This window comes from Sebastes umbrosus, chromosome 1, assembly GCF_015220745.1.
Source record: "Sebastes umbrosus isolate fSebUmb1 chromosome 1, fSebUmb1.pri, whole genome shotgun sequence".
Classification (NCBI taxonomy): Eukaryota; Metazoa; Chordata; class Actinopteri; order Perciformes; family Sebastidae; genus Sebastes; species Sebastes umbrosus.
This window is the reverse complement of record NC_051269.1, coordinates 30,117,691-30,145,549: the sequence shown is the minus strand read 5'-3', so window position 1 is coordinate 30,145,549 and position 27,859 is coordinate 30,117,691. Positions and strand designations below refer to the sequence as shown.

Below are 27,859 nucleotides of genomic sequence, written 5' to 3'. Positions count from 1 at the left end.
GGCTCACCTAAAGAAATATATATCCATGTAAGTGTACGTTACCTTTAGAATATTTTTGAATGGGGAGCTGAACTGAAAGTGAAATGTATCTATACTGTTTCTGTCAGCTGACTCTGTCTGCTTTGGAGAGAGAGCAAAGATAAGTTTCAGTTCAGTTCCCCATCAGAAAGGAGAAGTAAAAGGCCGTCTGAGGAGAGAAAATATTGTAAATATAGCGCACACTTAAACGGATATTGATTATTTTTAGGTGGGCCTTACTTTAAGGGGACTTAAAAAGGTTTAAGGTGGCTGATCGTTACCTTTTCAAATGATGAGTGCATATAGCCTCGAACTGGTGTTTAGGTTAAAATATTAAGTTTAAGGGTTAAGTTAAAGGTAAGGATGGAAGTGAGGAGGGCTGAGGATAGGGTGTAAGAATGTAATCAGTGGAAAGCCCTCACAAGTATAGGGAGATAAGTGTGTGTGTTCGGAAGGCAAAGTGAAGCCGTCTGTGTCTGGAATGTCATGGCAGAGGCTCCTGATTTCCAACCAGATAGGTCGTCTTTGAACTACACTTACAGTCTGATCGCAGGCGATGAGAACACACGCACACAAACCTCCACCCTCATCTGATAGACCAGTACAATACAAACACTCTTTTTTCCCCCTTTTTTTCTCAGTCTTGGTCAAGTCATGGGCATTGATTTCTATTTTTATCAGGTTCTTTGGCACGAGGGTTGCTTCCATCATGTCTGGGTCATAAACAGGCTGCACACAAACACACACACAGAGAGAGAGAGAATGCTCTGATGGCTAATTAACTAGTTAATTAGTTCATTTATAACAGACGAACATCACGACCCATATTAGAGAAGTCATCACATTCATCTGAGCCGGTGTGGAAAGCAGTGCGGAGTGATACTGTTAGCACAGCGGGAGTGTTTATGAGATCTCGTCACTGAAAGAGAGGAAGCTCTAATGAGTCAAGCTGTATTAATGAGTACACAGTCTCAACTTGGACCTCATACACCAACAGGGGCTAATGAAGCGTGCTAGTTGCTGGTTTCTGTTGCCGTTCTTTGCAGAGCCAGACAGACGACCACAGGCAAGACGAGAAGTCCAAAGGTCAGGATCCACAGTTGATAGATGGGAGGGCTCAGTCATGGATGATTGTCTTTTGATTGGCTGTGAGCTGTCTGGTTGTCACCTAATATGAGTCTCCTATAGCACTTTAAAGAGCAAGGGTGGGACAACTACAGTTATCCTGTTACCTCTGCACTACCTTAAATATCTCCTTTGCTCCTTTCTACCTCTCTTCCTGACCTTTCTGCTCTCCGTAACTCCCCCAAATAGTTTAACGATTATCATTACTGTTTCCTTCTTCTCTAAAACCCTCCCATCTCTCTCCATCAGCATGTAAACATCTTCTTGATGCATCCCCTATTTTCCTTCCTTTTCTCCATTCAACTTTCACCTTAGCACCATGCATCCACTTTTGTTTTAGTCCACCCCTCCCCCTTCTGTGCCCTCGTCCAAGATGAAGACAGATGCTCAACATGCGCTGGAGAAATCTGTTCTTGCTTTCATTCTGCATTCCTTAAACACATTTTTTTTTCAGTTGTCTGTCTTTGTTTTTTTTTTCTATCTCCTCCTTTATTTCCCCACATGCTTATCCCCTGCTTTTTCTTAACCTGTCTGCTTTCTATTTAAAGGAACAGTCTGTAACATTTAGGGGGATCTATTGGCAGAAATTGAGTATAATAGGGCTGTCAATCAATTACAATATTTAATTGCCATTAATCGCATGATTGTCCATAATTTATTGTATAATTAAAACCTTAAAGGGAGATTTGTCAAGTATTTAATACTCTTATCAACATGGGAGTGGGCAAATATGTTTGCTTTATGCAAATGTGCGTATATATTTATTATTGGCCATTCACGTTTTCACGTCAGCCACTGTAGTTCTTCTACACGCTTAGCACATGGGAGAGGTTTCAATTGGTTGCAATGTGCAGCCTCACCGCTAGATGCTACCAGATCTTACACACATGCACCTTTAAGTCTATCTTATTTGTCTTGTGAATCTGTGTGCAGACATGTGGTTCCTTTCTAGCTAAGTTTATGTCTCTCTTTGCATCATTATTAAAACCCAGTCTGAATGGTGTCCTTTCAAAAGCATAAGAGGAGCTGTGAATGCAAGTGCGTGTTTGTGTGTCCACGTGTACATACGTTTGTTGCGTGGAGTCTCCTGATCTGTGGGATGCTGGGAAGTCATCAGTCAACAGTGGCTCCCGGCAGTAATGTCTGGAGAATGGTAGTGCCTGTATTACTCCCTGTCCTCCCTCTTTTGTCTCCGTTTTATCTTTTGCACTTTCGTCATCTTGCCCTCTGTCTTTGGCTCCGTCGTCCTCTTGCCCTTTTCTCGCTTGCTCTTTTTTCCCTCCCTGCCAACATGTAAAGATCGGTATCTATCTGCAGCTTCCTCCTTAAAGTCTTCATCCATCAAGTTCATTCCTGCTTTGCTCATTTATCTGCACTAGCGACTCCTCCGCTCCCATTTAGCCAGATAATCTAGTCTTGATTGATGATGGGGCAGTTGGTTGACCACATGACTGAGCGGGTATGGATGTCATTAGTTGGCAGAGAGACGACGAGGTAGATGGACAGACGGTAGAAGCTGCAAGTAATGATGCTGAGCTACACTAATCCTTCTTTTTCTCCCTCTGTCCCTTCAGAGCAAAGAGGTCGGCGTGCAGCTGCAAGAGGACCTGATGAAAGTTCTTAATGAGCTTTACGCGGTAAGAGAAACTACTGACATTGCAATCACAAAATGTGGATCCATAATTATGGGTTGTGATCTCTTGTATCCCGTACAGCTCAACGGGGAGACCGTAGCACTTGTCGTGTCAGGGTTAGCAGTTTGTTCTGCACAGGTGTTATAGGAAGATAAAAACTGCTTTATTTAACAGCATATTTCAAAACCAAAGGTGCAAGGTGGTTTAAGTCAAGCCTGATGTTGCCTTACACATAAACGAATGATCCCAGTCACTTCCACACGGTGAGGCATACAGCTTATTGATTAAACACTGGTATCGGATCGGTACTTGGTATCAGCACACAGAGCCCAGGTATCGCTATCGGGACTGAAAAAGTAATATCAGCGCATCTCTACTAATTAGCAAATGTTAGCAAAACTAAATCAGAGTGATCATAGTAAACTAACTGTCTATCTGTATAACTAATTGGACAGTCTGATTTGATCATTGGTATTTCAGACATCACATGTCTGTTGTTTCGGTCTTCTCACGCTGTCTGGGGCTTCACAGCGTCTGGTTGCACACATGTCCATGGTACTGCCAAAAGCACTGAGGCAATCAGAGTGTGTTCCACTGTCTGTGTGTTCGTGTTTGTATGTGTATGTGTGTGGGCAAAGTATCCTCCCACAGCGCAGCTCCGAGCAGCAAGCAACTGTATCTGCAGCTCAGCCAGGCCCTATAAAAGCAGCTCTTATGCTGTAATTATAGTATATAGTAAGAGATAGAAATAGATCTGGTTTGAGTGACGCGCACACGCTCACATGCATGACTAGTGTGTCTGCCTGCAGTATTGTGGAAGGGTTAGACCAGCATAATGATGGCTCTGGTGGTGGCCACTGGAATAAGGCTGACGCTGCACACACACACTTGTTTCATGTGTTTAACTTTTCATGTCGAACTCATACCACCGTGTCCGAGCGCAGCGGTGGTGTACAGTAGAGGAGGCTGCTTGTGTGACTCATTCGCTGCAATATTTTTGAATACCAGCGGCAAAAAAAAATCTGTCTGTGAATATTGTGCTGGTTGTGTGCTCCACTCTCCTCATTATGCTGACTGGCGTCATCCCGCTGTTGAACAAGAGCCAAAAACTAAAGTTAAAGACACTCTGTGGAAAGCCCACACTTACGTTTGCCTGCAAATCTCCACCCTTGTTCCCAGGTGATGAAGACGTACCACATGTACAACACTGACAGCATCAATGCCGAGTCCAAGCTGAAGGAGGCGGAGAAGCAGGAGGAGAAGCAGATGGGACGCTCCGGTCGACAAGACGACCGACAGACGCCGCGCTCCCCCGACACCTTGGCCACCATCAAGAGCGACGAGAAGCCCGTCCGGCGCTCCAGCGTCAAGAAAATCGAGAAGATGAAGGAGAAGGTGAGCGGGGCCGGGGGGGAAGCTGTTTCAGAGCTCTCCACCTGTTGGCACACTAACTTACAATGTGTGTCTCATGAATGATTTATGAGTGCACGACTGGCTTATTGCTAACCTTGTCTACTACAGCTGGGGCCTGTCACTGCAACACGGTTCTCCACTCCTTATTATCCATAATCAATATTGAGGCGTTTCACCCTAACACCTGTTATTCCTCTCGCTTCCTTCCCCCCTCTCTACCTGTCATTACCCTTCTTCTTTCCTTCTTGCCTGATTTCTTTCATTCTCTCCTTTACAATCTCTCTCCCTCTTATCAGAGACAAGCTAAGTACACAGAGAACAAGCTGAAGGCCATCAAGGCCAGGAACGAGTACCTGCTGGCTCTCGAGGCCACCAACAGCTGTGTCTTCAAATATTACATCCACGACCTCTCCGACATCATTGACGTGAGTATAAACAACACACCGTGTTACTCTGTGGGAGCAGTTAACATTTGTAGACATAGTGTGTGTGTGTGTGTGTGTGTGTGTGTGTGTGTGTGTGTGTCTGTGCTCTAGCCGGTGGTGGCCTCTCGGTCAGTCTCTTCACATTAGCTTCAGTGCTCCTAATGAAGCCAGTAGACTCTCTGCGTGTTCTCTCCTCTTTGTCTCTTTGCTTCCCAACACTGCTCACATCACAGTGGTGTTGTCCACTGACATGATTTCTCTTCACTTGATTTTCTTTAACCAACAGTGTTGGTTGGCTGCACTCTATGCAGTGCATGGAGTGCACCACTAAAGAGAGGCCGCATTGACACTGTGTCATATCCTTTAAGGAGGCCTTCTGGCTAAATGATCACATCCCTATGATGGTGTCAGTGATGTACCTATGGATTGGCTTTTATTTCCATGTCTGCTGATAAATAGATAATAATTAGCAAATAACTTCTTTTGAAATTTCTTTAAAAACCTCCCTGAATCATTACATTAGCTACCAAGTTACATTTGTGTAGACAATAAGTCACACAATTGTGAGATTTGTGCCTGATCAGAAATGTCTTCTATTAGTTTTTGTTTTCCACCTACGATGAACAGCAGCGTACAGTCGCTTCTCAAGCCTAAGGGCCCTATATTGATGATTATATTCTATTTTAGCAGAGAAATATTAAATAATGTTAATAATAAAGTAATTTTTAATCAATTTTGTGGTAAATATTGGGGTAATTTGGCAGTAATTTCAAAGAAATTTCAAATAGGTTACTTGTTAATTATCACCTAATTACCATGGAATTTGCGGACCTGTAAAATTAAGTGTTACCAACGATTTCCATAAATTTAATGTGGGAATTAGTTAAAGATCCACTGACACTTGTGAAATTCCCCAGTAAGCAACACTCAGGATCTAATGGGAAGGTAACTCCGCTGATCTTGGTCATGGTGTCACAAAAGTCATACCAAAATGGCCTCACCTTTGTACAAAGCCAGCTACAGTACAGGAAGGAGCAGACCTCTATACCACATCTGAAGCACATTTCTGACAATCCAGGTTTGGATTTATGTAATTTCTGTGGGGTGAGGTACAGATGATGGAGGAAATTACAATGAACCAGTCTGTACTGGGCATTCATAGTAGCTGACAAACTGTCTTCACACATATTTGAGCAGAGCTGTTCATCAATTGTTATGTTCAGATCTGATTCCCATCTCGCTCTAGATGTGTGCAAACCTGGCTTTGGGCCCTACAAGATGTGTGTTTATGTATATATTTTTTTGTGTGCATGTGTGACAGTGCTGTGACCTCGGCTACCATGCCAGCCTGCACCGCGCCCTGAGGACCTACCTATCTGCAGAACAGAACGTAGAGACATCCAAACACTCGGGCCTGGAGACGCTGGACGGAGCCGCAGAGAGTCTGGAGGCCAACGGGGACAAACAGAAACTGATGGAGACCTACAACAACGTCTTCTGCCCCCCGGCTCGCTTTGACTTCCAGTCCCACATGGGAGACACGGTACAGTTCTAGTGCTCATGTCATTATTATTAGGCCATGACATATTAGGCCGCCATATCATTATTAGTAGGCGTGCGTCTTTTCTTCAGTGATAAATAGCTCTTATTAAAGGCGCGGCCACACAGGCGCGAATGCAGGCGAGTGACCATCGCTTGCCGAGGAGATATTTGCCTGAAAGATCACCAAAGTTTTCAGAACAAGGTCGATTTGCTCCTATATTTATGAAACAACAACACGGAGGCTCCGTAGTCCAAACCAGGGCGGCAAAATGTATTACTCCTTTCAACCTTGTCCGAGGCAGCGCAGACCAGATCCACTGCTTATGTTCTTTCCTTTCACAATAGAAGCCCTAGACATATGATATTTGCAGATGAGTATTTTGCATTTTCATGTTTATTCGTCACTCCCCCGGTGAGTAAAGGCCTTAGTCTGCGCACTGGGAAGGTTGTTTTCATTATCTGTTGTTACTGATACTGTCTCATTTTCCACTGTATGTGGGTGTAGATGGGAGTGGTTTGTGCACAGCAGCCGCTGGAAGGCGATCTGCTCCAGAGGTGTCAGCAGCTGCAGTCCCGCCTCTCCACACTCAAGATCGAGAATGAGGAGGTCAGACATCCTCTAACATTATCAATTCATCTCTCACCTCTTAGCAGCTGTCTTGTGTGTTAATCGCAGCTTTTGCTTTTTAACTCTTCTTCTCTTCCTCATCACCCATCAGGTGAAGAAAACCATGGAGGCCACTCTGTCCACCATCCAGGACATGGTGACGGTGGAGGACTACGACGTCTCCGAGTGCTTCCATCACAGCAACAGCATGGAGTCGGTCAAGTCCACTTTCAGTGAATCCTATCTCAGTAAGCCCAGTCTGGCCAAACGGCGGGCCAACCAGCAGGAGACGGAGCAGTTTTACTTCACGGTCAGTGCTACATGTAGCTGTGGTCAGCGATGATTTGTCAGGAGCATTAGTGCGGTTTTAAATATGAGCGTAATCTGCCCACATTGTGTGTCTGACCCCCAGTGTGTCTTTGTGTGTTGTAGAAGCTGAAGGAGTTCCTGGAAGGCAGGAACCTGATCACCAAGCTGGAGGCCAAGCATGACCTCATCGACAAGACCCTGGGAGAGAGTGAGTGGGACTGTCAGAGTGTCCTTCATACCATTTAGACATTGCCCTTGTTTCCGTCTGTCTGAGTGTGTGTGTGTGTGTACTGGGAGCTCCCCCAGTAGGAGGGAGATGGATTCAGGGAAATGCTTGGTGCCCTGAGGCGGCACGGGGAGATCAGAGACATGATGGTTTAATGGGACACATCAGGACACATGCAGGGAAGCAGAGAGGGTTTAATATATCTAATAATCACAAGCTGTGTGTGTGTGAGTGAGTGGAGGGCTAGGTCACAGTGACAGTGACCATATGTGGATGCAGCTGTGTGTTTAAGAGTGACGGGAGGGGGGTGGGGGGGGTTCCTCAGGGCCGAATGTGTCTGCAATTCCACAACCTTACAGGAAAACCTCTCCTAAACTGTGTGTGTTCACAGCTTCCCAAGTGGGAAGTTTGTTTCTGTCCATCTTAAACGGTTTCCTCAGTTGTCCTGCTTCTACTATAACTATCTCTCTCTCCCCTCCCCCTCTTCCTGTTTCTCTCTCCTTTAGGTCAGAAGACTGACTGTTGCCTTGCCAGGTAGGTGTGGTGAAGGAAGGAAACACGTCCACACACACACACACACACTCACGTATACCATAGCAGCTTGATTTCTTGGCAGGCAGGGGTATTATTTTCCCCCGTCACCGTTTATAGATATTTTTCAACACACGTGCATATGTGTCTGTGTATACAAATAGAGCGTTACCAGAGTTGTGAGTATAAATAGACTTTCTCTGGAGACATAATGACAGAGCGCCGTTTCTTTCTCTCCCTCTGTGTAGTGGACGGAGAAACTCGGCGGTACGGAAGCAGGTAATTATCTGTCATGAGTGTGTGTGTCTTTGTTTCCGAGTGGCTGTCAGTGGCTGTTTTCTCACAGTATCTTCCGCCCACAGGTCGACAGCACTTTGGTATTTATCGCATAACTCAGATTCATATAATCTAATACACAAATATGCATTTGGTTGAATCCGTACAGTCTGTTAATGCACTTCCATGCAATCTGAAACAACACATTAGTGCTCCGTTGGGGAATCTCATGTTTGTGGCTCCCCCTTGTGGGTAGCTTGTGTTTTGCCCACCAGCTCACACTTTACAGAGACATCAATTTATTGTTTATTTCAAATGACAGTCAGGTTTTTAAACACATTAAACCCACAGCGGGATTCACATAACAATGGGCACACATATCGGCCAAAAATACCGTCCACAGCTTCACCTCACAGAAATTTCTGGAAACCCCAAACAAACAAAGGGAAAAGGAAAAAGCGCCGTCTCCTAGCAACAGCTGGGTACCCAGCCCCCCCCCCCCCCCCTACACACACACACACACACACACACACACACACACACACATAAATGTGTGCACCGAAGCATGTGCGTGTGCAGACTTGTGTGCGGAAATCCTCCTGACAAGATGTGCTTTATTTCCACACCGGTCTCCTGTCTTGTGTCCCTCCATCGGGAGTAATTCCTCTCTCCTTCTATTTCAGGAGTCTGGCGAGGCCATTCCTCTGATGGTCGAGAGCTGCATCCGCTTCATCAGTCGCCATGGTGAGTGAAATTCTCCGGTGATGTGATAGGTTTAGCATCGGCTTTTCCTGTGCAGTGATTGGTTGCATTGTTGAGTCAAAGTGTGATTGGTTCTGGATCAAATTAAACTGGGAATGTTACCAGAACGTCTCAGCTTGAAACTACAAAAAAAAAAAATGCAAAATCTCTGGAACTATAAAAAAAAGGGTCTTGATTTAAACACCTATGTCTGTTTAGGTCTGCAGCATGAGGGCATCTTCAGGGTGTCAGGCTCTCAGGTGGAAGTCAACGACATCAAGAACGCCTTTGAGAGAGGTAAGACTATCATCCAGCAGGAAAACCTGAGCATTTAAAACAAACTGAGTTTTTCCAGTGCCTTATTATCTTTTCTCTCCCACTCCCTCATGCTTTTATCCCTTCCCACCTGGATTACTGTACTTCCTTATGTTCTTGTTTAAGCAAGTCTGCAATTGCTTGACTTCAATTGGTTCAGAATGCGGCAGCCAGGCTTTTGACAAACACTAAACAAAAAGAACATATTGCCCCCATTCTGGCCCGCTTACATTGGCTTCCTGTATGTTTCAGAATTCAGTTCAAGATCCTCTTGATCACATTCAAAGCCCTCCATCTCCATGGCATGGCACCCTCTCATATTTCTGAAATTATAACCCAATACTCTGCTCCAAGATTACTCAGATCTTCTGACCAGTTGCCCTTAAATATTTCACGGTCCAGGCTCAAAACAAAGGGGGACCGTGCTTTTACCGTTTTAGCTCCAACTCTATGGAACTGCCTCCCCCCCTCCACAGTCAGGTCAGCTGAGTCTGTAGTACCACATTTTAAAAAATTTTTTAAAAACCCACTTATATAGGCTAATGTTTTTATAAGTTGCTTTCTATTACTTTTGTTTTTTTTGTTTTTAATTCTGTTTTGTTTTTTATATTGCTGTTATTGTTGATAATCTGTTTTCTATAAATTGTAGGGCTGTCAAAGTTACTGCTATAATAATGCATTTTGTAATTTTTATGTTGTAACAGACTCAGTTTTTAAAGCTAGAAGATACTGGCATCATAGGAAACTAGAAAACCTAAAGAATCTATTGGAATCAACCATGTAATTTGAGCTCGACGCGAAGGAGGTTACATAACGCTCAAAACTTAAGCCAAATTTTGGCGAGGAAAAACTGGCATGGCCATTTTCAAAGGGGTCCCTTGACCTCTGACCTCAAGATATGTGAATTGAAAATGGGTTCTATGGGTACCCACGAGTCTCCTCTTTACAGAAATGCCCACTTTATGATAATCACATGCAGTTTGGAGCAAGTCATAGTCAAGTCAGCACACTGACAGCTGTTGTTGCCTGTTGGGCTTGATTTTGCCATGTTATGATTTGAGCATATTTGTTATGCTAAATGCAGTACCTGTGAGGGTTTCTGGACAATATTTGTCATTGTTTTGTGTTGTTAATTGATTTCCAATAATAAATCTAAACATACATTTGCATAAAGCAAGCATATTTACCCACTCCCATGTTGATAAAAGTATTAAATACTTGACAAATCTCCCTTTAAGGTACATTTTGAACAGATAAAAAATGTGCGATTAATCACAATTAATCATGAACAATCATGCGATTAGTCGCGATTACATATTTTAATCGATTGACAGCCCTAGATGTGTTTTATTGCTTTTATTGTTGAGTATCGATTTCCTTTTTATAAATTGTATATGTGTTTTCATGCTGTGTACTATTATGAATATTTATTAACTGTGAAGCACTTTGGAACTGCTGTTTTTAAAAAGTGCTTTATAAATAAAGTTTACTTTTTTATTTACTCTTCTTTCTGTCTTGCTGTATCCGGATGTAGGTGAGGACCCGCTGGCAGGGGACCAGAATGACCACGACATGGACTCCATCGCTGGCGTCCTGAAGCTCTACTTCAGAGGACTTGACCACGCCCTCTTCCCTAAGGAAGTCTTCCATGACCTCATATCCTGTGTCTGTGAGTCTCTCATTCTTTTGTCTGTTTGTGTGTATTTATGTGCTCGATTGTGTGAGTAATCTCATGGGTGTCGTGTTATTTTCCAGCGATGGAGAGCCTCCAAGAGCGGGCAGTCCACATTAAAAAAGTTCTGAAATCTCTGCCGAGCAAAACCCTCATCATCATGAGATACCTGTTCGCCTTCCTCAACCAGTAAGTAGCAGGACACACACACACACACACACACATTAGTTATAATGTGAGTTATGTAATGTTATTTTAAAAAAAACAAAGTTAGAGGCAAAGGCAACTGCACATTGTACGCAGTGAAACCGGTGTGACAATCACCATTTCTTATATTTGAGTTTCGGAGAAACCTCAGGCCTGAGGCGCTCATTTCAAAAGAGGCCAAATGTTTGGTTGTTGTTGCAGTTTCAGAAATGATGCATGAAGCTCACAGACAGATGGAAGTAACCTGGTAGCAGCTAAACATCAAGAGCTGCGTTCACAAAAACAACCACTGAATTAAACCAACACCGCTGTGATGCAGTCTCAGGAAACTTAAACAAAAGTAGATTATCGATCACACTGAGAGGCTTGTGTCAATATTCTTCAAAAGTTAATAGTTCACAGTTTACATATGACGATGCATTTCACCTCAGGCTTCATCAGGATTTTATCTCATACAATAAATACTCTCAGCTGAGCACCCAACATACATCAGTCTCTGTATTCTCTGTATACTGTGAGCATGTTATAGGGTGTAGGGTGAAAAAGACTGCAACTATTATTCTGAACACTGAGAGCAAAATGTATAATTAGAGATGACAGCTCTACTCCTGGACCTTTTCAATTAATGCTAATATGTGTCAAAAGATGCCAGCCTCAAGGTCGATCACTTTTAAATATCCATCAAAAACATCTTCAGTATACAAAATCCACTGACAATAAAAAAAACAGTTTTCAATCACCATAAACCACAAAGAATCATGCACTACAAGAAACAGCTAAAGCCCTTGGCTTCATTGAATCCAGTTAATCGCAAATCCACTTTCATGTAAACTTTTCAAAGCTGTTGTTTCTGGCAGCATGCAACCATTCTGAGACCATCAAACCAAAACGTGAAACTCGTACGTATAAAAGTAATGAGGCCAGATGAGCTGCCTTTCAACAGTTAAAGGTGATAAATTCCAAATTCAGAGCATATCTGTTGCCCCTTTCACACAGAGATTTTTTGCAATGCTGCTGTAAAGAAGATCCACTGCTACACCAAACAATGGCGGTATAATGCTTATGATTGAACGATGCTGACGGCACAAACCGTGCAAACAACAGCAACAGTGCTGACAGAGATAACCATGTTAACCTGGGGGAAAGGGAACCGGAGGATGGACACTACGCTTCCGCGACGACGGCATGGGTTGAGGCGGCGTTATCAGCAGTAACCGCCGTATGAGAGCAGTGCAGAGCGGCGGCGATTAGCTAGCCAGTGAGACACACACACAGAGGGACTCGCATGCACTAACATACATGTGCAGCCAGACTGGCTACTTAAACAAAGAGATGAGAAACTGGGATTTCAACACACACAGAGGGAGAGCGGTTTCATTCTCTGCTCTATATCTTTACATTGCAAATAGTTGTTTGCTGCTATATTAATGCTCTGAATTTCGAATTCAGCACCTTTAAGGAGCATCCTTATGCTCTTACGATCCTCTAACATTTCCTCATACACACTCGAGAGTTTGATAAACACCACAATGAGGTTAAAGGGCCTTCATTTGGCCTTCTCACACCAAACGTAAACATCCTTTAACCAGTACAGACCCTTATGAAAGTCCAAAGTGCAATGACTATTTCTGCCTCTTTATTACTCAGGGATCTGGAAGCTTCCCTCCTTGAGGACAATATTCCACTTTAAGTTTATTTGTATAGCCCAATATCACATACAGAGTCTCAATTGGTTCACAACAGCCACAAACTCTTTAAAAAGGCGAGGACAGACTCCATCAAAAAGCGCTGGCTGATAAGGGATAATGTGAAGAAGCTTCAGTAGAGGCCATTAAAATAAAGTGAGTTGTGGGTGCAATAGGAGCTACAGGAGGGCTTGTGTCATAGTAAGTAGTAGTTTACACCAAAAGTAATCTGACAAAACATTTGTTTTCTCCATGTGCACTCTGTTTGGTGCAGTATTGGTTGACTATATCTACCCAATACACAGAAACCTTTGAGTAAAAGGAGGTAGCAGAAGGGAGTGAAAGACAAAAAGAAAGAGAGATGTGTAAGACCTGAAATATGAGACTCCTGGGTAAACCAAGTGGAGACCGAAAGGGAGCTTCTTCTATTCCTTTAGTGATTTACAGTCACCCCGATGCTCCTGCTACTTCTCAAACACTGCAACACACGCACATCATCAGAGCCTCCATCACCACAGACGTACAAATGAAGTGATGTATTGACGCAGGATCGGGTCGTGTTTACCGTTGGACCTCGTGCAATCCGACACGCACAGATATTCACAAGTTGGTGGAGGGGATGTATGCAATAGATGAGATGTCATGGTTGTTTGTGTGCATAGTCAGTTTTGTATATATTATGTGTTTAATAAGTACGGATGAGGTAATGCCTTTCTCTTCCGCCCAGCCTGTCCCAGTACAGCGACGATAACATGATGGACCCCTACAACCTGGCCATCTGTTTCGGCCCCACCCTGATGTCTGTCCCCGAGGGCAACGACCAGGTCTCTTGCCAGGCCCACGTCAACGAGCTCATTAAAACTATCATCATCCACCATGACACCATCTTCCCCGGACTGCAGGACATGCAGGGCCCCATCTACGCCATCCCTGGAGCTGGAGACGACTTCTGGTGAGTTTGATAAGTCGCGTAGGGCAAGAACTTGAATTACTGAGACTAGTGGGACAGCAGGGGATGTCTTGTCCAATTGTTATCGAACTAGAGGGGGCTTGGAGATGATGAGGAGGACAGAAAGAGGGGGTTGATTTAGGGGTTGCCGTGGAGTGATGGGGGGGCTCAGCTTGTCTGCTCCGCTCAGGGCCAGAGGGCCACGAGGATCAGCTTACCCTCCATCACACAGGAGATTAAAGTACCGCCTGACCACATCAGCCTGGGAGAGCACAGCATGCACACACTCACACACACACCACAATGCACATAAGGGTCAATTTTACTGTAATGACAAGCCTCGGCACCGGTTATTATGATTACTGCCAGTCAGTGCAGTTGTTTAGACTGTAAGAGTCTCGCTGGAGGAGCAGCTCTTGGTCTCTACTGTAGAAAGTGTTGACAGAATATATTATCACCATGGAATGACTGGGCTTTGTTGCACCACAGCTACTGTAGCTTTTAGGTCATGTGATCAATACTGTACTTCTGGGAAGGGGGGTCTACATTTAACAGTTAAAATGGACATATAGTTGGTATTTAATTGGTTGATTTCAGTCTCAATGTAGAGTCACTATAGTAAAATGTAACAACTTTTAGCCAAGATAAGTTAATAAATTGCTAAAAGAAGCATTCAGCATTTCTTCACCAGAATTTTTCTCGTAATAAAATGTGCAAGAAACACATTTCATTATGTATATTAATAACTCAACATATCCTCATACAACGGTTTGTATGATAACTTACGAAAGATTATTTCCTCATTTTTCATGCATTTTTCTACAAATGTCCAGCAACACGTCTCAGTTCCCGCTCATAACATGCATACAGTCTTATTAATAAACTTCCGTCTTAACAGGAAACAACGTGGTTTCAGGCAAAGAAACTACTTTTGGGAAAAGATTGTGGTTTGGGTTCAAATTAACTCCGGAAGTGGCATAACTTCGTTACGGGAAGTTATGTGACAAATAAATCAACGTTGACTTCTGGTTTCACACGGGGTATAAACACCGGTCTCCTGGGCGAAAATCTGGTGTTTTTTGACCCACCCATCCACCTACTTTTTTGTAGGTATAGCTACGAACGGTGTATGAGTGCAGTCTGGATGACTACATTCCTGCTTGTGTAGAGAAATTTACAGAAAATATAATTAAAGATGTATATAATAAAAGAAAACTCCAAATAATTGAAGATATTTAAAGACTTTCTTTCTGGTGTCTGGTCAGTTTTCTGATGAGGGGCGGAGGGTGCCTTGGAGTGGCTTGGACTCATGACTTCAGTAAAATCCTGGTGGCCTACGGCCCTGGATGCGCCTAAACTCAGCTCTAGGTCTCTGCTTAGACTTACATATTCAACAAAAATGTTACTTCAAGGAGTGTAGAGGTTTGCAACGTGGTTATAAAATCTAAGCAGTGGCGTGGTGCATAAAGCATGAGCTTATGTGATTTAAAAGAGGAATATGAGGTCAGTGTATGTGAGTCATCAACACATGTTGTCCAGTCTGAGTGTCTGTTGTGTCCTCTAACCTCATCTGCTCTCTGTGTCCACCTCAGTGACAGTCCACACTGTGAGCCCCCCCTGGTGGAAGAGCCTGCACCTGACACCGTCTCTGTCCGCAACAACAGCGAAGATGGTGCATAAACGGACACACATGAATACATGCAGTACTTTATATATTGTACTTGATGAAGCCAGTTTCCTTTTGCCACCAGTTTATGAAATCTCATCCTGTTTTTCCCACCAGTTACTATGGCTCTAACCATTTAAACCAGCTCACATCCCTCTCCCAGTAACATGTTTATTAAGCTGCTTTGTTACTGCTCAGCTATTTTAACATTTGTGCTGTCACCAAACACAGCAGCACTAACCTGCTATGCACTAATCTAGCTTCCCCTCTCTTCTCTCTCTCTCTCTCTCTCTCTCTCTCTCTCTTCTCTCTCTCTTATTTGTTGCTGCCCCCTTGCTTCTCTGTCCACCTCCTGTGTCTGTCCACCATCCTCTGAATCTCAGGCTCCTTGGCTGTTTCAGAGTCTGACCCATTCGAAGCCGTCGCTCGGTTCGACTACACCGGCCGGACTAGTCGGGAGCTGACGTTCAAGAAGGGCGCATCTCTGCTTCTCTACCAGCGAGCCTCTGAAGACTGGTGGGAGGGACGGCATAACGGAGTGGATGGACTGATTCCGCACCAGTACATTGTGATCCAAGACATGTAAGATGTGTTCCAGTCGCTAGTCTTGATATCTGCATAAGGAACAGAATAACACGTGTGAAATTTTAACACTATTTAGGTGGAGGCTTCAAATAAGCCCAGTGGGGGTTTTTTGCCTCATTCCTACACTGTATATCATTTATTTTTTGTTATGTTTGTATAGTCTTAATTTTTGCAAAATAAATAAATAAAAACAAAAACATTAATTAAGAAATTGCAGTATTTCTCATATTTTTTTTTGTCTGTTGTCAGGCGCGATTTTTTTTCATTTTAGGGGTGCTCAAGCACTCCTAAATTTAATATCAGCACCCCTAAAAAATAATCATAGACCCTCTGAGAATGCTGACATTACTGTCTTTAAGAGGCTGTAGCGGACGCCGTCTTAACGCTTGAGTGAATGAGTGAAAATATTGGTATCATATGAAACTAGAAAACCTCAGAAATCCGTTGGTACCAACCACCAACCAACCAGAGAAGGAGGTTAAATAACACTCCAAATTTAGGCTAAATTTTGGCGAGGGAAATCTGGCATGACTGTTTTCAAAGGGGTCCCTTGACCTCTGACCTCACGATATGTGAAAGAAAATGGGTTTCCTATGGGTACCCATGAGTCTCTCCTTTACAGACATGCCCACTTTATGATAATCACAAAAAAACGTAGTTTTTATTATTCATTTCATATTCTAAAAATTGTGTATATTAATATTTCTGCATTCTGGGGTCCCTACCCAGAATGGGTTTAGGGAATTGCATAAATTGGGTGTCACTGTAAAGCTAAGACTCTTGTGGATTCATTGAGCCCAAGACATTTCCATCATAACTTGATGTCAGCAATTAGTGCACCAGAATGCAGGAAATGAAGTGTTTGACGCTCAAAATTTCCTGGGGGAGGACCGCCAGACGCCATACTTGATATGCCCCCCCCCATCAATGTTGGAATGAAACCTACGCCCTTGACTGTACTGTACACTCGTCACATTCTCATTTTATCATCACTCAAGTCATCACTCCCCCCTAAAGGTCTGATCCTAGAATCGCCCCTGTCTGTTGTAAATATTAATCATGATATATCTAATATAATATTTTACTCATCGCCTCGTTGCAGAGTTTTGGGAAATACGAACTCTTGCCATCGGGGCAAACAGTAAAGAGCCTTCTACTAAAAACATCAAGGGAAATAATCTGACCAAGAGTAAACACGGAAAGTAGTCCACTGGAAATCCCCGTAGTTAAGGAAGTTGATCTGCTATGATACGTACAAAGCAAACTGCATATCATACAGTACATGTAGCAGATCAACTTCCTTGTTAACTTTCCGTGTTGAGTGGTTTGTTGACACAAGTGTGACGATTCTTTACACTTCTGTGGCTCTGGCTGCAGGGATTTAGAGGGGAATACTTTCTGTGACTGCATGAAAATAAGCAAAGACAAGTGTGTGAAGCTCAGGCTTATTAGTCAAACTGTAAGTGTTCTTGTAAGAGTCCACGTTTCCCAAAATTCAGAGGTGGTGAGTAAAAAGTTATGTAGATCAGTAGTCCTACCAGACAAGAGAATGATATCCAGAATACTGGATTTTCCCTTTAAGTTGCCGTCACTTTTCTTAGTTTTTAGGATTAGTGTTGGTAAGCTTTGTGTTTTAAATGTAATGTATCAGTGAGAGAGAGAGATCCTCCTCTGCAAGCTTGGTACAAGATGGAGACACAGCAATGATTTATAAACTGTCTACTGTTTGATTGTTTCAGGCCTGACGGGGGCAGGGGAAGTCCAAAGACCGAAAGGGACCTGCTGGAGGAGAGAGTGTCCACTAGAGGCAGCGCTGCTTCTCCTACTGGAGCTCATGTGGCTGACATCTACCTGGCCAACCTGAACAAGTGTGTCTCAAAGTATTTACAGTGTTTCATAGATTTTCATTTGCAGCTTTCAGTTGATATGAAATTAATCATGTGGGAATAAACTTGGGGCCAAAAATTGTAAAAAAGTGAGGAACCAAAACCATAAACAGAAAACAGAAGATTTCTTTTGTGGTTGTTTTCAGACTTTTTTGCCCTGAGTTGGCTGACCCCTGGAACCGAATCACAACAACACAGTAAATAATAGAAAAACATAACTGAATATTTGTCTCATTCAGGTTGAGGAAACGTCCGGAGTCCGGGAGCATCCGAAGAGCTTTCCGGAGCTCCGAGAGCGACAGCACGAGTCCAGGAGCCAGCGGAGGAGGAGGAGGAGGAGGTGGTGGCGGAGGAGGAGGAGGTGGAAGTGGAGGAGGAGGAGGAGGAGGAGGAGGAGGGCCGAGAACTGCCTCTCTTCCTGTTGGTGGGGCTCTGGTGAAAGAAGCTGGAGACAAACGACCCGTCAGCGCTCACAGCATCCTCAACTCAGTCACTCGCCACTCTTCTCTCAAGACCAAGGTACTGTAACATCTTACCTTCAACAAATTAATGGAGTGAATGAACCATTTCGTTTAATGTTGGGAAGCATTTATCAGAATCACAATGAGAAATACTTTATTGATCCCCGGGGGGAAATGGGGATGTTATAGTTCTTATATAAAAGCACAGAAATGTAAGAAAACAGAAATAAAGCTATATGTAATACATAAATATAAATAAATAATAAAATAACAATGAGAAATTAGAAATCTAATAAATATGTACAATTATGTGCATCAGACACATACAATAAATACCAGTGTAAATACAAAATGCTGAGAAGTGGAATCTATTCAGTGTGTTAAATATAAGAATACAAGAATGGTATAAATAAGACTTAAATAAGATTATTTCTTGAAATGTACAGTACAGGGTTGTCAAAGTTAACATGACAATAACGTGAAAACGCAAAATCATTTTAGCGCCACTAATTTCCCTAACGCAACTTGTGATATTTAAGTTGTAGCGGGCTCCCCTTTACAGACTGTAGCGGGCTCCCCTTTACAGACTTTATGATAATCACATGCAGTTTGGGTCAAGTCAGCACACTGACACACTGACAGCTGTTGCCGTGTTATGATTTGAGCATATTTTTTATGTTAAATGTAGTACCTGTGAGGGTTTCTGGACAACATTTGTCATTGTTTTGCATTGTTAATTGATTTCCAATAATAAATATACACATACATACTTGACAAATCTCCCTTTAAGGTACATTTTGAACAGATAAAAAACATGTGATTAATTTGAGATTAATCAAGATTAACTACGGACAATCTTGCGATTAATCACGATCAAATATTTTAATGGATTGACAGCCCTTGTAAAGTATTAATGCAGTATTAATGGCGGATTTTTGCAGAGTTAAATTATTGCACCATTATTATACAGTTTAATCTGTATTGCACTGAATAATCCATTAAATTGAGGTTATTATGAACATTTAGGTGGAGAGTCCACAGTTACGCAAGACAACTACAGCGGGGCGATCTAAGAGCTTCAGTAACCACAGACCACTGGACCCTGAGGTCTTATCCCAGGTGGAGCACAGCTCACAGGTGAGTTTCAGATCACTTACATCCCCATCTGCTACTTTGGGTATTTGTATGCACTAATATTGACTTTTCCTGTCTGCCTCTCGTGTTGCAGGACATCGAGGCTGCGATGAGCTCTGCCCTGAGTGAGCTCAGTAAGTTGGAGAGACAGAGCACTTCGAAACACACTCACACCCCCGACGTGGTCCTGGACACACTGGAGCAGCTGAAAGGCATGGGTGGAGGTGGAGGAGGAGGAGGAGGAGGAGGAGGAGCCTCGGAGCCCTCCAGTCCGCTCCACTCCCGTCTGCTACGGGACAGCGAAGGGGGCTCCTCGCACGCCCACCCACTTCAGCGCAGCGCCTCCTCCGCCAGCGACGTGCCCTCCTCCTTCCGCCCGGTCAAGAGCCAACCGCGGAGCCCGTTACCCTCCGCCACATCCCCCTCTCTCTCCTCTTCCTCCCTCTCCTCATCTGTACCTTCCTTTAGGGAGCTGCGCCCCCCAGCGACGAGGCCCAAGCCGGTGGTGTTCCCGAAGAGCGGAGGTGGCAGTCCGGCCATGGGTTCCCCGACCTCTACTGTGCCCCCGACACCTCCTCCTCCGCTTACAGGCCACTTACACTCTCTCCCTCACACGCCTCCTCCTCCACCTCCAACCCAGTCTAACGACAAATCCTGCCCGGCTTAGGACTTCTCAATCTGACCCACGATAACTGATTCTTACAAACTCTTACAGCTCTTCTACCGGGTGCAGAAAGCACTTCATTTGTTTCACACAAGACCTGACCCACTACTCATGTGTAGCATTCACTTCTCGGTGTCCAGGCGAGTTCGTAAGACGCCATGTTCCCTTAAGAGTGTTTTTTTTCAGCCCTTTCCTGGCAGCTCTGCGTACTACAGGTCAACTATCAGAGGGGTTTCGATTAGTGAACACCCTCCAAAGACACTTTTTTCTTTTGCCACCGCAGAGATCCGAGACATCACTGGATTTTACATATTTTTTTTTTTGAAAAGGGAACAGGACTCAGGACGGACACCTACAGACCTACATCTTACATACACTAGCTTGTGATGTTTGGAATTGTGTTTGAGTGGGCGTGCAGGAGTGTTACTTGCCTTTTACACACACAGATCTAAGTGAGGAACAAAAAGCACTGTTTGATTTTTGTATAGTAGACATGACAGCTTTTCTTTTTCTTTTTAATGACCCATGGCTAGCGGACTGGAAGGGAGTGTTTGATTCCTGAGAATAGACTGTGAAATGCTGAGCTCTCACTAGAAAATGAAACACACTGACTCGCTGCTTCAGAAGTGGAAGACTGGAGATAAAGGTGGACTATTGGGATGATGAAAGGAAAGAAAACTGGGCCAAATATCAGTGTAAGTCATGTGGTGGGGGCTTTATTTTATCTCTTCCTCCAGTGTTTGATATGTTGGTGATTATTTTTTTTTTGATTACTGTACCACAACAGGAGCATAGCGGGAGCGAAGTTCTCCAAACATGGCCGACAGTAATTCTAAATACACATAAAGCAATACAGATGATGAAAGCTGGTAGTTTGAGGCATTATGCTGCGTCTCTCCTGCAGCTCTATTACGTGTGTAGGGGACCACTGAATCCCAGCATTTTTATAGGCAATGTTGGACTGTACACACGCGCACACATTCTCTCCAAATGTGTGTGTTGGTGTTTTGTGGCAGCTAAACGCCTTTCAGGTTTTCCTTGCATGCTGGGGCCATAGCCGGCCGCCGCTATGGCGAGCTGGCTGATTGCATCGGTTTATATACCAGCCACAGGTCAAACAAAGTTACAGCTTGCTCCTTTAACTATATACTTCAGACTTAACAGTAAAAAAAAAAAAGGGTTATATTATTCTTATGGTGTGTATGTATGTTTAATAATCATGATGATAACTGGAAGCATGGAGCTGAGGATCCTCTTTGAGTGTGTTTTTAGATGGAAGCACAACCAACCACCTCATCCGATGCGTTTCTTAAGCAAAGTTTTTGCCGTTACGTTTTGTTCCCAGTCGTTGATTAATGATCTGTAATGGTAAAATGTTGAACTGTGTTGCTGTCTGGGTGTGTGCATGTGTGTGCGCGCCTGTGTGAGCATGCGTGGATGTAGAGTATGTATGCACCCCACCCCTACCCCCACCCCTTGCAATGCCCACCCAACATAAAGGGATGCCACCCAACTGCAACGGTGTAGAGTACCAGCAGCCTTAGTGCTGAATAAATATGCACTGTGTGTACATGTGACCAGACAAACAGCCTGCAGGTAAAGACATATGTTGTCTTCAGTCGCTGCTGTAAGAACACCAGTGGTGGACCAGCTTTAAGTAGAAAAAGGACGAGAAAAATCTAAGGACTTTAAACTTTTTTTTTTTATTTTATTATTTGCTAAAACGTTCCTTAGCAAAATTAGATCTGATGATGAATTAAAAAATATCTGTAGGGCTGACCCGAATGTAAGCTTCGACCGTTGCCATGGTAATCAATTTCCAAATCAGTATTCGAATGCTTCATATTGTTTTTTTTAATATAGAAATATGTTATAATATTGTATAAATCCCCAAATAGCCCATGAAATAAGGAATAATCCCACAAGTCATGTTCAACGTTAATTATTATTAGTTATTCTCAGACTGAAATAGCTGTTTGTTGTGTGTAGAGGTGCCGCTGTGTACAGTAGTGCGGCAGCATCACTGTCCCGGGCACTGAAACGGTGGAGACGGAGACAGAAAGAGAGAAAGACAGAAAGAAGAACATGTCTGCCTGTTGCGCCGCGCCACGCCACGCTGCGAAGTGAAGCTTCAAATACCTTCGAATAGTACTCACCGAAGCTTCGAAGCCCAGAAAAATGGTATTCGGGACAGCCCTAAATATGTGAATCATTTTGTAAACACTGACTTCAAAAGTGGACACATGCCGTGTCAGGGTAATACCTTTTTGTTGTTGTCTTGAAACAGTATTTAACTAATTTTACCGAGGCCTCTATCACGCCGTTCCCCTTCTCCCAGAAATATACAGCACATACTGCATTCCTGTATGCTCTCTACCAGGTAATGAATTATACTTGTTACGGTTTATTTTTTATCTCTGTATACTGTTTGTGTATTACCTGGTGTGTTTGTGTTGCTCTTACCTCATCATGACAACAGGAGGGACTGTGACTGTGTGTGTTTGAAATGAACTGAACTTATCCACACACACACACACACTGTCACACATACAGACATGCATGTGGTTGGTTGGTGTGTTTTGTCCCGGCTGTGCCGTTAAAGGGGAGCTGGGACCCTCTTCGATCTCGAATCAATCATCGTGCACTTGAACAACTTGGCTTGCGTGTGGACTAACTGTGTGGGGATGATTTGTCAGAATTGAATATTGTTGAATATGCATTTTGTGTCCATTTGAAAACAGCAGAACTAAAAAAAAAAAAAGACTGTAATGTCAAATCTATTTATAGTTGTCTCTGTATTACTGGAGAATCCTGTGTTCAGATGTACTTTGTATATACAATGTTGTACATTACAGAGGTACACTCTTTTTTGGTACAATATTGTACAGTAATAGCAATAGTAGTTTAATCAAATAGGCCTTATATAATTCTATGTGTAGTTCTTGTAGTAGATCTGTTTTTTAATAAACATTGCTTGCTATAAAGTTTATTTGAATTCTTTGATGTTTGTAACAATAAAAAACATTTTCAGAAAATCATACATGAAAATATTGATAAAAAAACTAAATTGAAATCTGTGTCTGTCCCAAGTAAGCACAGTAATTATGAAGCGTGATGTAAGAGAGTGGTTCTCAACCTGGGGGTCGGGACCCCTAAAGGGGTCGTAAGATAATTTCCGGGGGTCGCTAGATGGTTGTGGAGAAAAAAATAAAATAACATATTTTAGATTGGTTTTCTTTTTACATTACATCACCTGTACCAGTGATATAATTTGCCTCAGAATATATTTTGTTGAGTGTGTGTGTGAGAGTCAAAGTGTGCAAGCACATGACATGGGATTTCTGGCGGGTCGGGGAGAGAAAAAGTCACGAAACGCATCAAAGATTCACAGTTCCTTGAGCACATTGGACAACGCCTAGGTGCTAGTGGTTAAAAACAGACCAAAACTGTCATCACAAAACAAAGCTTTATTTATTTATCCTACATGTATTAATCAGAACATTCACAATAATCACTCAAAATCAACAGGGGGAGTTTTTAACGCCGGGCAGGGGGGTTGCGAGCACCAACCTAATAATTCTGGGGGGTCGTGACTCGAAAAGGTTGAGAACTACTGATCTAAGAGACCAAGAATTTACAACAAGAAGAAACAAGTGAAGCACTATCTGAGGTGTTTCGATGGAAAAATGCTTCGATTGGCTTACTGAAAACAAAACTTAAGCTTAAACTGCGTAGACAAGAAAAGCCTCAAACCACACTGAGACTAAAGGGTTACTCCAGTGGTTTCATATTACACTGAGGTAATGCTGCATCCCATTTACCTTGGAAATCGAACGCTGGAGCTGGGAAATGACGTCACATCCGACTTGACCACATTCCAGTACAAATTGGAAAATTGAATGGGGTTTGCTCCAGCCAGGTTAACCATTGTTAGCAATACTAGTTGATAACAACGCATTACGCCGGTATTTTTTCCACATACAAACACTATAGCAAAATGTCCACAGATAGAAGCTGGACAGTACTGTGTGTATGACGGACTCAAATAAGACAGAAGTGCTAATAAACAGCGCATTACTACATATTTTTTACTGTTGACTCACGGAGAAGTCATCTTGGATTTTGAGGTCACGGTAAAGAGTATAGAGCACATCAGACACATCAGAGACCGCACTAATGTCCATGTTCAAATCACTAATCTCTAATCACTTGTATTTACCCTCTGTCTGAAACGCTCCGTTATAGTGCATTTCAGAATGGAATTGCGTTGCTAGGCAACGGTTTGGGTCCACGTTTACTTCCTGTCAGCTGATGTTATTCACATCCACTGCAACAGGAAACAAACTGAGACACATTTAGAATGTTTACGTTTAAAACCGTGTAATAGTCTAAATATTGTATATTTGTGACATCACAAATGGACAGAAATCCTAACGGCTTGTTTCAACCGCACAATTTCAGAATACGGGCTGTGTGTATTTCTCCACGTATATTGAGCGTTTTGATAGTTTAACAGTATTTATAAAGCACTTAAACCTGCTTTATAATATAAAAGACATGAAAATCTCACTTTTTACAATATGGGACCTTTAACATGGAGCTGCCCAACTTTACTTTGTATATACAATGTTGTACATTACAGAGGTACACTCTTTTTTGGTACAATATTGTACAGTAATAGCAATAGTAGTTTAATCAAATAGGCCTTATATAATTCTATGTGTAGTTCTTGTAGTAGATCTGTTTTTTAATAAACATTGCTTGCAATACAATTTATTGGATTCTTTGATGTTTGTAACAATAAAAAACAATTAAATTACACATTTAATTTCAGAAAATCATGCCTGAAAATATTGATAAAAAAACTAAATTGAAATCTGTGTCTGTCCCAAGTAAGCACAGTAATTATGTAGCGTGATGTAAGAGAGTGGTTCTCAACCTGGGGGTCGGGACCCCTAAAGGGGTCGTAAGATAATTTCCGGGGGTCGCTAGATGGTTGTGGAGAAAAAAAAATAAAATAACATATTTTAGATTGGTTTTCTTTTTACATTACATCACCTGTACCAGGGATATAATTTGCATCAGAATATATTTTGTTGAGTGTGTTTGTGAGAGTCAAAGTGTGCAAGCACATGACATGGGATTTCTGGCGGGTCGGGGAGAGAAAAAGTCACAAAACGCATCAAAGATTCACAGTTCCTTGAGCACATTGGACAACGCCTAGGTGCTAGTGGTTAAAAACAGACCAAAACTGTCATCACAAAACAAAGCTTTATTTATTTATCCTACATGTATTAATCAGAACCTTCACAATAATCACTCAAAATCAACAGGGGGAGTTTTTAACGCCGGACAGGGGGGTTGCGAATGCCAACCTAATTATTCTGGGGGGTCGTGACTCGAAAAGGTTGAGAACTACTGATCTAAGAGACCAAGAATTTACAGCAAGAAGAAACAAGTGAAGCACTATCTGAGGTGTTTCAATGGAAAAATGCTTCGATTGGCTTACTGAAAACAAAACTTAAGCTTAAACTGCGTAGACAAGAAAAGCCTCAAACCACACTGAGACTAAAGGGTTACTCCAGTGGTTTCATATTACACTGACGTAATGCTGCATCCCATTTACCTTGGAAATCGAACGCTGGAGCTGGGAAATGACGTCACACCCGACTTGACCACATTCCAGTAAAAATTGGAAAATTGAATGGGGTTTGCTCCAGCCAGGTTAACCATTGTTAGCAATACTAGTTGATAACAACGCATTACGCCGGTATTTTTTCCACATACAAACACTATAGCAAAATGTCCACAGATAGAAGCTGGACAGTACTGTGTGTATGACGGACTCAAATAAGACAGAAGTGCTAATAAACAGCGTATTACTACATATTTTTTACTGTTGACTCACGGAGAAATCATCTTGGATTTTGAGGTCACGGCAAAGAGTATAGAGCACATCAGACACATCAGAGACCGCACTAATGTCCATGTTCAAATCACTAATCTCTAATCACTTGTATTTACCCTCTGTCTGAAACGCTCCGTTATAGTGCATTTCAGAATGGAATTGCGTTGCTAGGCAACGGTTTGGGTCCACGTTTACTTCCTGTCAGCTGATGTTATTCACATCCACTGCAACAGGAAACAAACTGAGACACATTTAGAATGTTTACGTTTAAAACCGTGTAATAGTCTAAATATTGTATATTTGTGACATCACAAATGGACAGAAATCCTAACGGCTGGTTTCAACCGCACAATTTCAGAATACGGGCTGTGTGTATTTCTCCACGTATATTGAGCGTTTTGATAGTTTAACAGTATTTATAAAGCACTTAAACCTGCTTTATAATATAAAAGACATGAAAATCTCACTTTTTACAATATGGGACCTTTAACATGGAGCTGCCCAACTTTACTTTGTATATACAATGTTGTACATTACAGAGGTACACTCTTTTTTGGTACAATATTGTACAGTAATAGCAATAGTAGTTTAATCAAATAGGCCTTATATAATTCTATGTGTAGTTCTTGTAGTAGATCTGTTTTTTAATAAACATTGCTTGCTATAAAGTTTATTTGAATTCTTTGATGTTTGTAACAATAAAAAACATTTTCAGAAAATCATACATGAAAATATTGATAAAAAAACTAAATTGAAATCTGTGTCTGTCCCAAGTAAGCACAGTAATTATGAAGCGTGATGTAAGAGAGTGGTTCTCAACCTGGGGGTCGGGACCCCTAAAGGGGTCGTAAGATAATTTCCGGGGGTCGCTAGATGGTTGTGGAGAAAAAAATAAAATAACATATTTTAGATTGGTTTTCTTTTTACATTACATCACCTGTACCAGTGATATAATTTGCATCAGAATATATTTTGTTGAGTGTGTTTGTGAGAGTCAAAGTGTGCAAGCACATGACATGGGATTTCTGGCGGGTCGGGGAGAGAAAAAGTCACAAAACGCATCAAAGATCCACAGTTCCTTGAGCACATTGAACAACGCCTAGGTGCTAGTGGTTAAAAACAGACCAAAACTGTCATCACAAAACAAAGCTTTATTTATTTATCCTACATGTATTAATCAGAACCTTCACAATAATCACTCAAAATCAACAGGGGGAGTTTTTAACGCCGGACAGGGGGGTTGCGAACGCCAACCTAATTATTCTGGGGGGTCGTGACTCGAAAAGGTTGAGAACTACTGATCTAAGAGACCAAGAATTTACAGCAAGAAGAAACAAGTGAAGCACTATCTGAGGTGTTTCGATGGAAAAATGCTTCGATTGGCTTACTGAAAACAAAACTTAAGCTTAAACTGCGTAGACAAGAAAAGCCTCAAACCACACTGAGACTAAAGGGTTACTCCAGTGGTTTCATATTACACTGACGTAATGCTGCATCCCATTTACCTTGGAAATCGAACGCTGGAGCTGGGAAATGACGTCACATCCGACTTGACCTCATTCCAGTACAAATTGAAAAATTGAATGGGGTTTGCTCCAGCCAGGTTAACCATTGTTAGCAATACTAGTTGATAACGACGCATTACGCCGGTATTTTGCACATACAAACACTATAGCAAAATGTCCACAGATAGAAGCTGGACAGTACTGTGTGTATGACGGACTCAAATAAGACAGAAGTGCTAATAAACAGCGTATTACTACATCTTTTTTACTGTTGACGCACGGAGAAGTCATCTTGGATTTTGAGGTCACAGCAAAGAGTATAGAGCACATCAGACACATCAGAGACCGCACTAATGTCCATGTTCAAATCACTAA

At 42.5% G+C, this 27,859-nt stretch overlaps 1 protein-coding gene and 1 long non-coding RNA gene across 13 annotated transcripts in view; one reads left to right on the top strand and one right to left on the bottom strand.

Annotated features, from left to right (window-relative positions):
- Window positions 1-21,319, top strand: part of srgap2 (SLIT-ROBO Rho GTPase activating protein 2) — a 68,424-nt gene extending 47,105 nt beyond the window's left edge. For 3 of the 12 annotated variants that reach the window (XM_037780520.1, XM_037780439.1, XM_037780274.1), the window contains 20 exons: window positions 2,718-2,780; window positions 3,957-4,172; window positions 4,487-4,615; window positions 5,937-6,158; window positions 6,663-6,764; window positions 6,877-7,074; window positions 7,197-7,281; window positions 7,806-7,833; window positions 8,079-8,109; window positions 8,790-8,850; window positions 9,067-9,144; window positions 10,697-10,831; window positions 10,918-11,023; window positions 13,454-13,678; window positions 15,268-15,347; window positions 15,725-15,923; window positions 17,666-17,806; window positions 18,052-18,331; window positions 19,300-19,410; window positions 19,502-21,319. In XM_037780520.1, the coding sequence (XP_037636448.1) occupies window positions 2,718-2,780; window positions 3,957-4,172; window positions 4,487-4,615; window positions 5,937-6,158; window positions 6,663-6,764; window positions 6,877-7,074; window positions 7,197-7,281; window positions 7,806-7,833; window positions 8,079-8,109; window positions 8,790-8,850; window positions 9,067-9,144; window positions 10,697-10,831; window positions 10,918-11,023; window positions 13,454-13,678; window positions 15,268-15,347; window positions 15,725-15,923; window positions 17,666-17,806; window positions 18,052-18,331; window positions 19,300-19,410; window positions 19,502-20,074 (3,063 nt within the window). In that variant the 3' untranslated portion in view covers window positions 20,075-21,319. Of the gene's footprint in view, window positions 1-2,717; window positions 2,781-3,956; window positions 4,173-4,486; window positions 4,616-5,936; window positions 6,159-6,662; window positions 6,765-6,876; window positions 7,075-7,196; window positions 7,282-7,805; window positions 7,834-8,078; window positions 8,110-8,789; window positions 8,851-9,066; window positions 9,145-10,696; window positions 10,832-10,917; window positions 11,024-13,453; window positions 13,679-15,267; window positions 15,348-15,458; window positions 15,924-17,665; window positions 17,807-18,051; window positions 18,332-19,299; window positions 19,411-19,501 lie in introns of those variants that run through there. The other 9 variants (XM_037780842.1, XM_037780602.1, XM_037780678.1 and 6 more) reach the window with 7 other exon arrangements.
- LOC119495083 overlaps window positions 15,805-27,859 on the bottom strand; it is a 14,022-nt gene continuing 1,967 nt past the window's right edge. Inside the window, exons 2-3 of the long non-coding RNA XR_005208357.1 lie at window positions 18,032-18,244; window positions 15,805-15,955 (exon numbers count right to left, since the gene is read on the bottom strand). This is a non-coding gene — a long non-coding RNA (uncharacterized LOC119495083). The remainder of the gene's footprint in view (window positions 15,956-18,031; window positions 18,245-27,859) is intronic.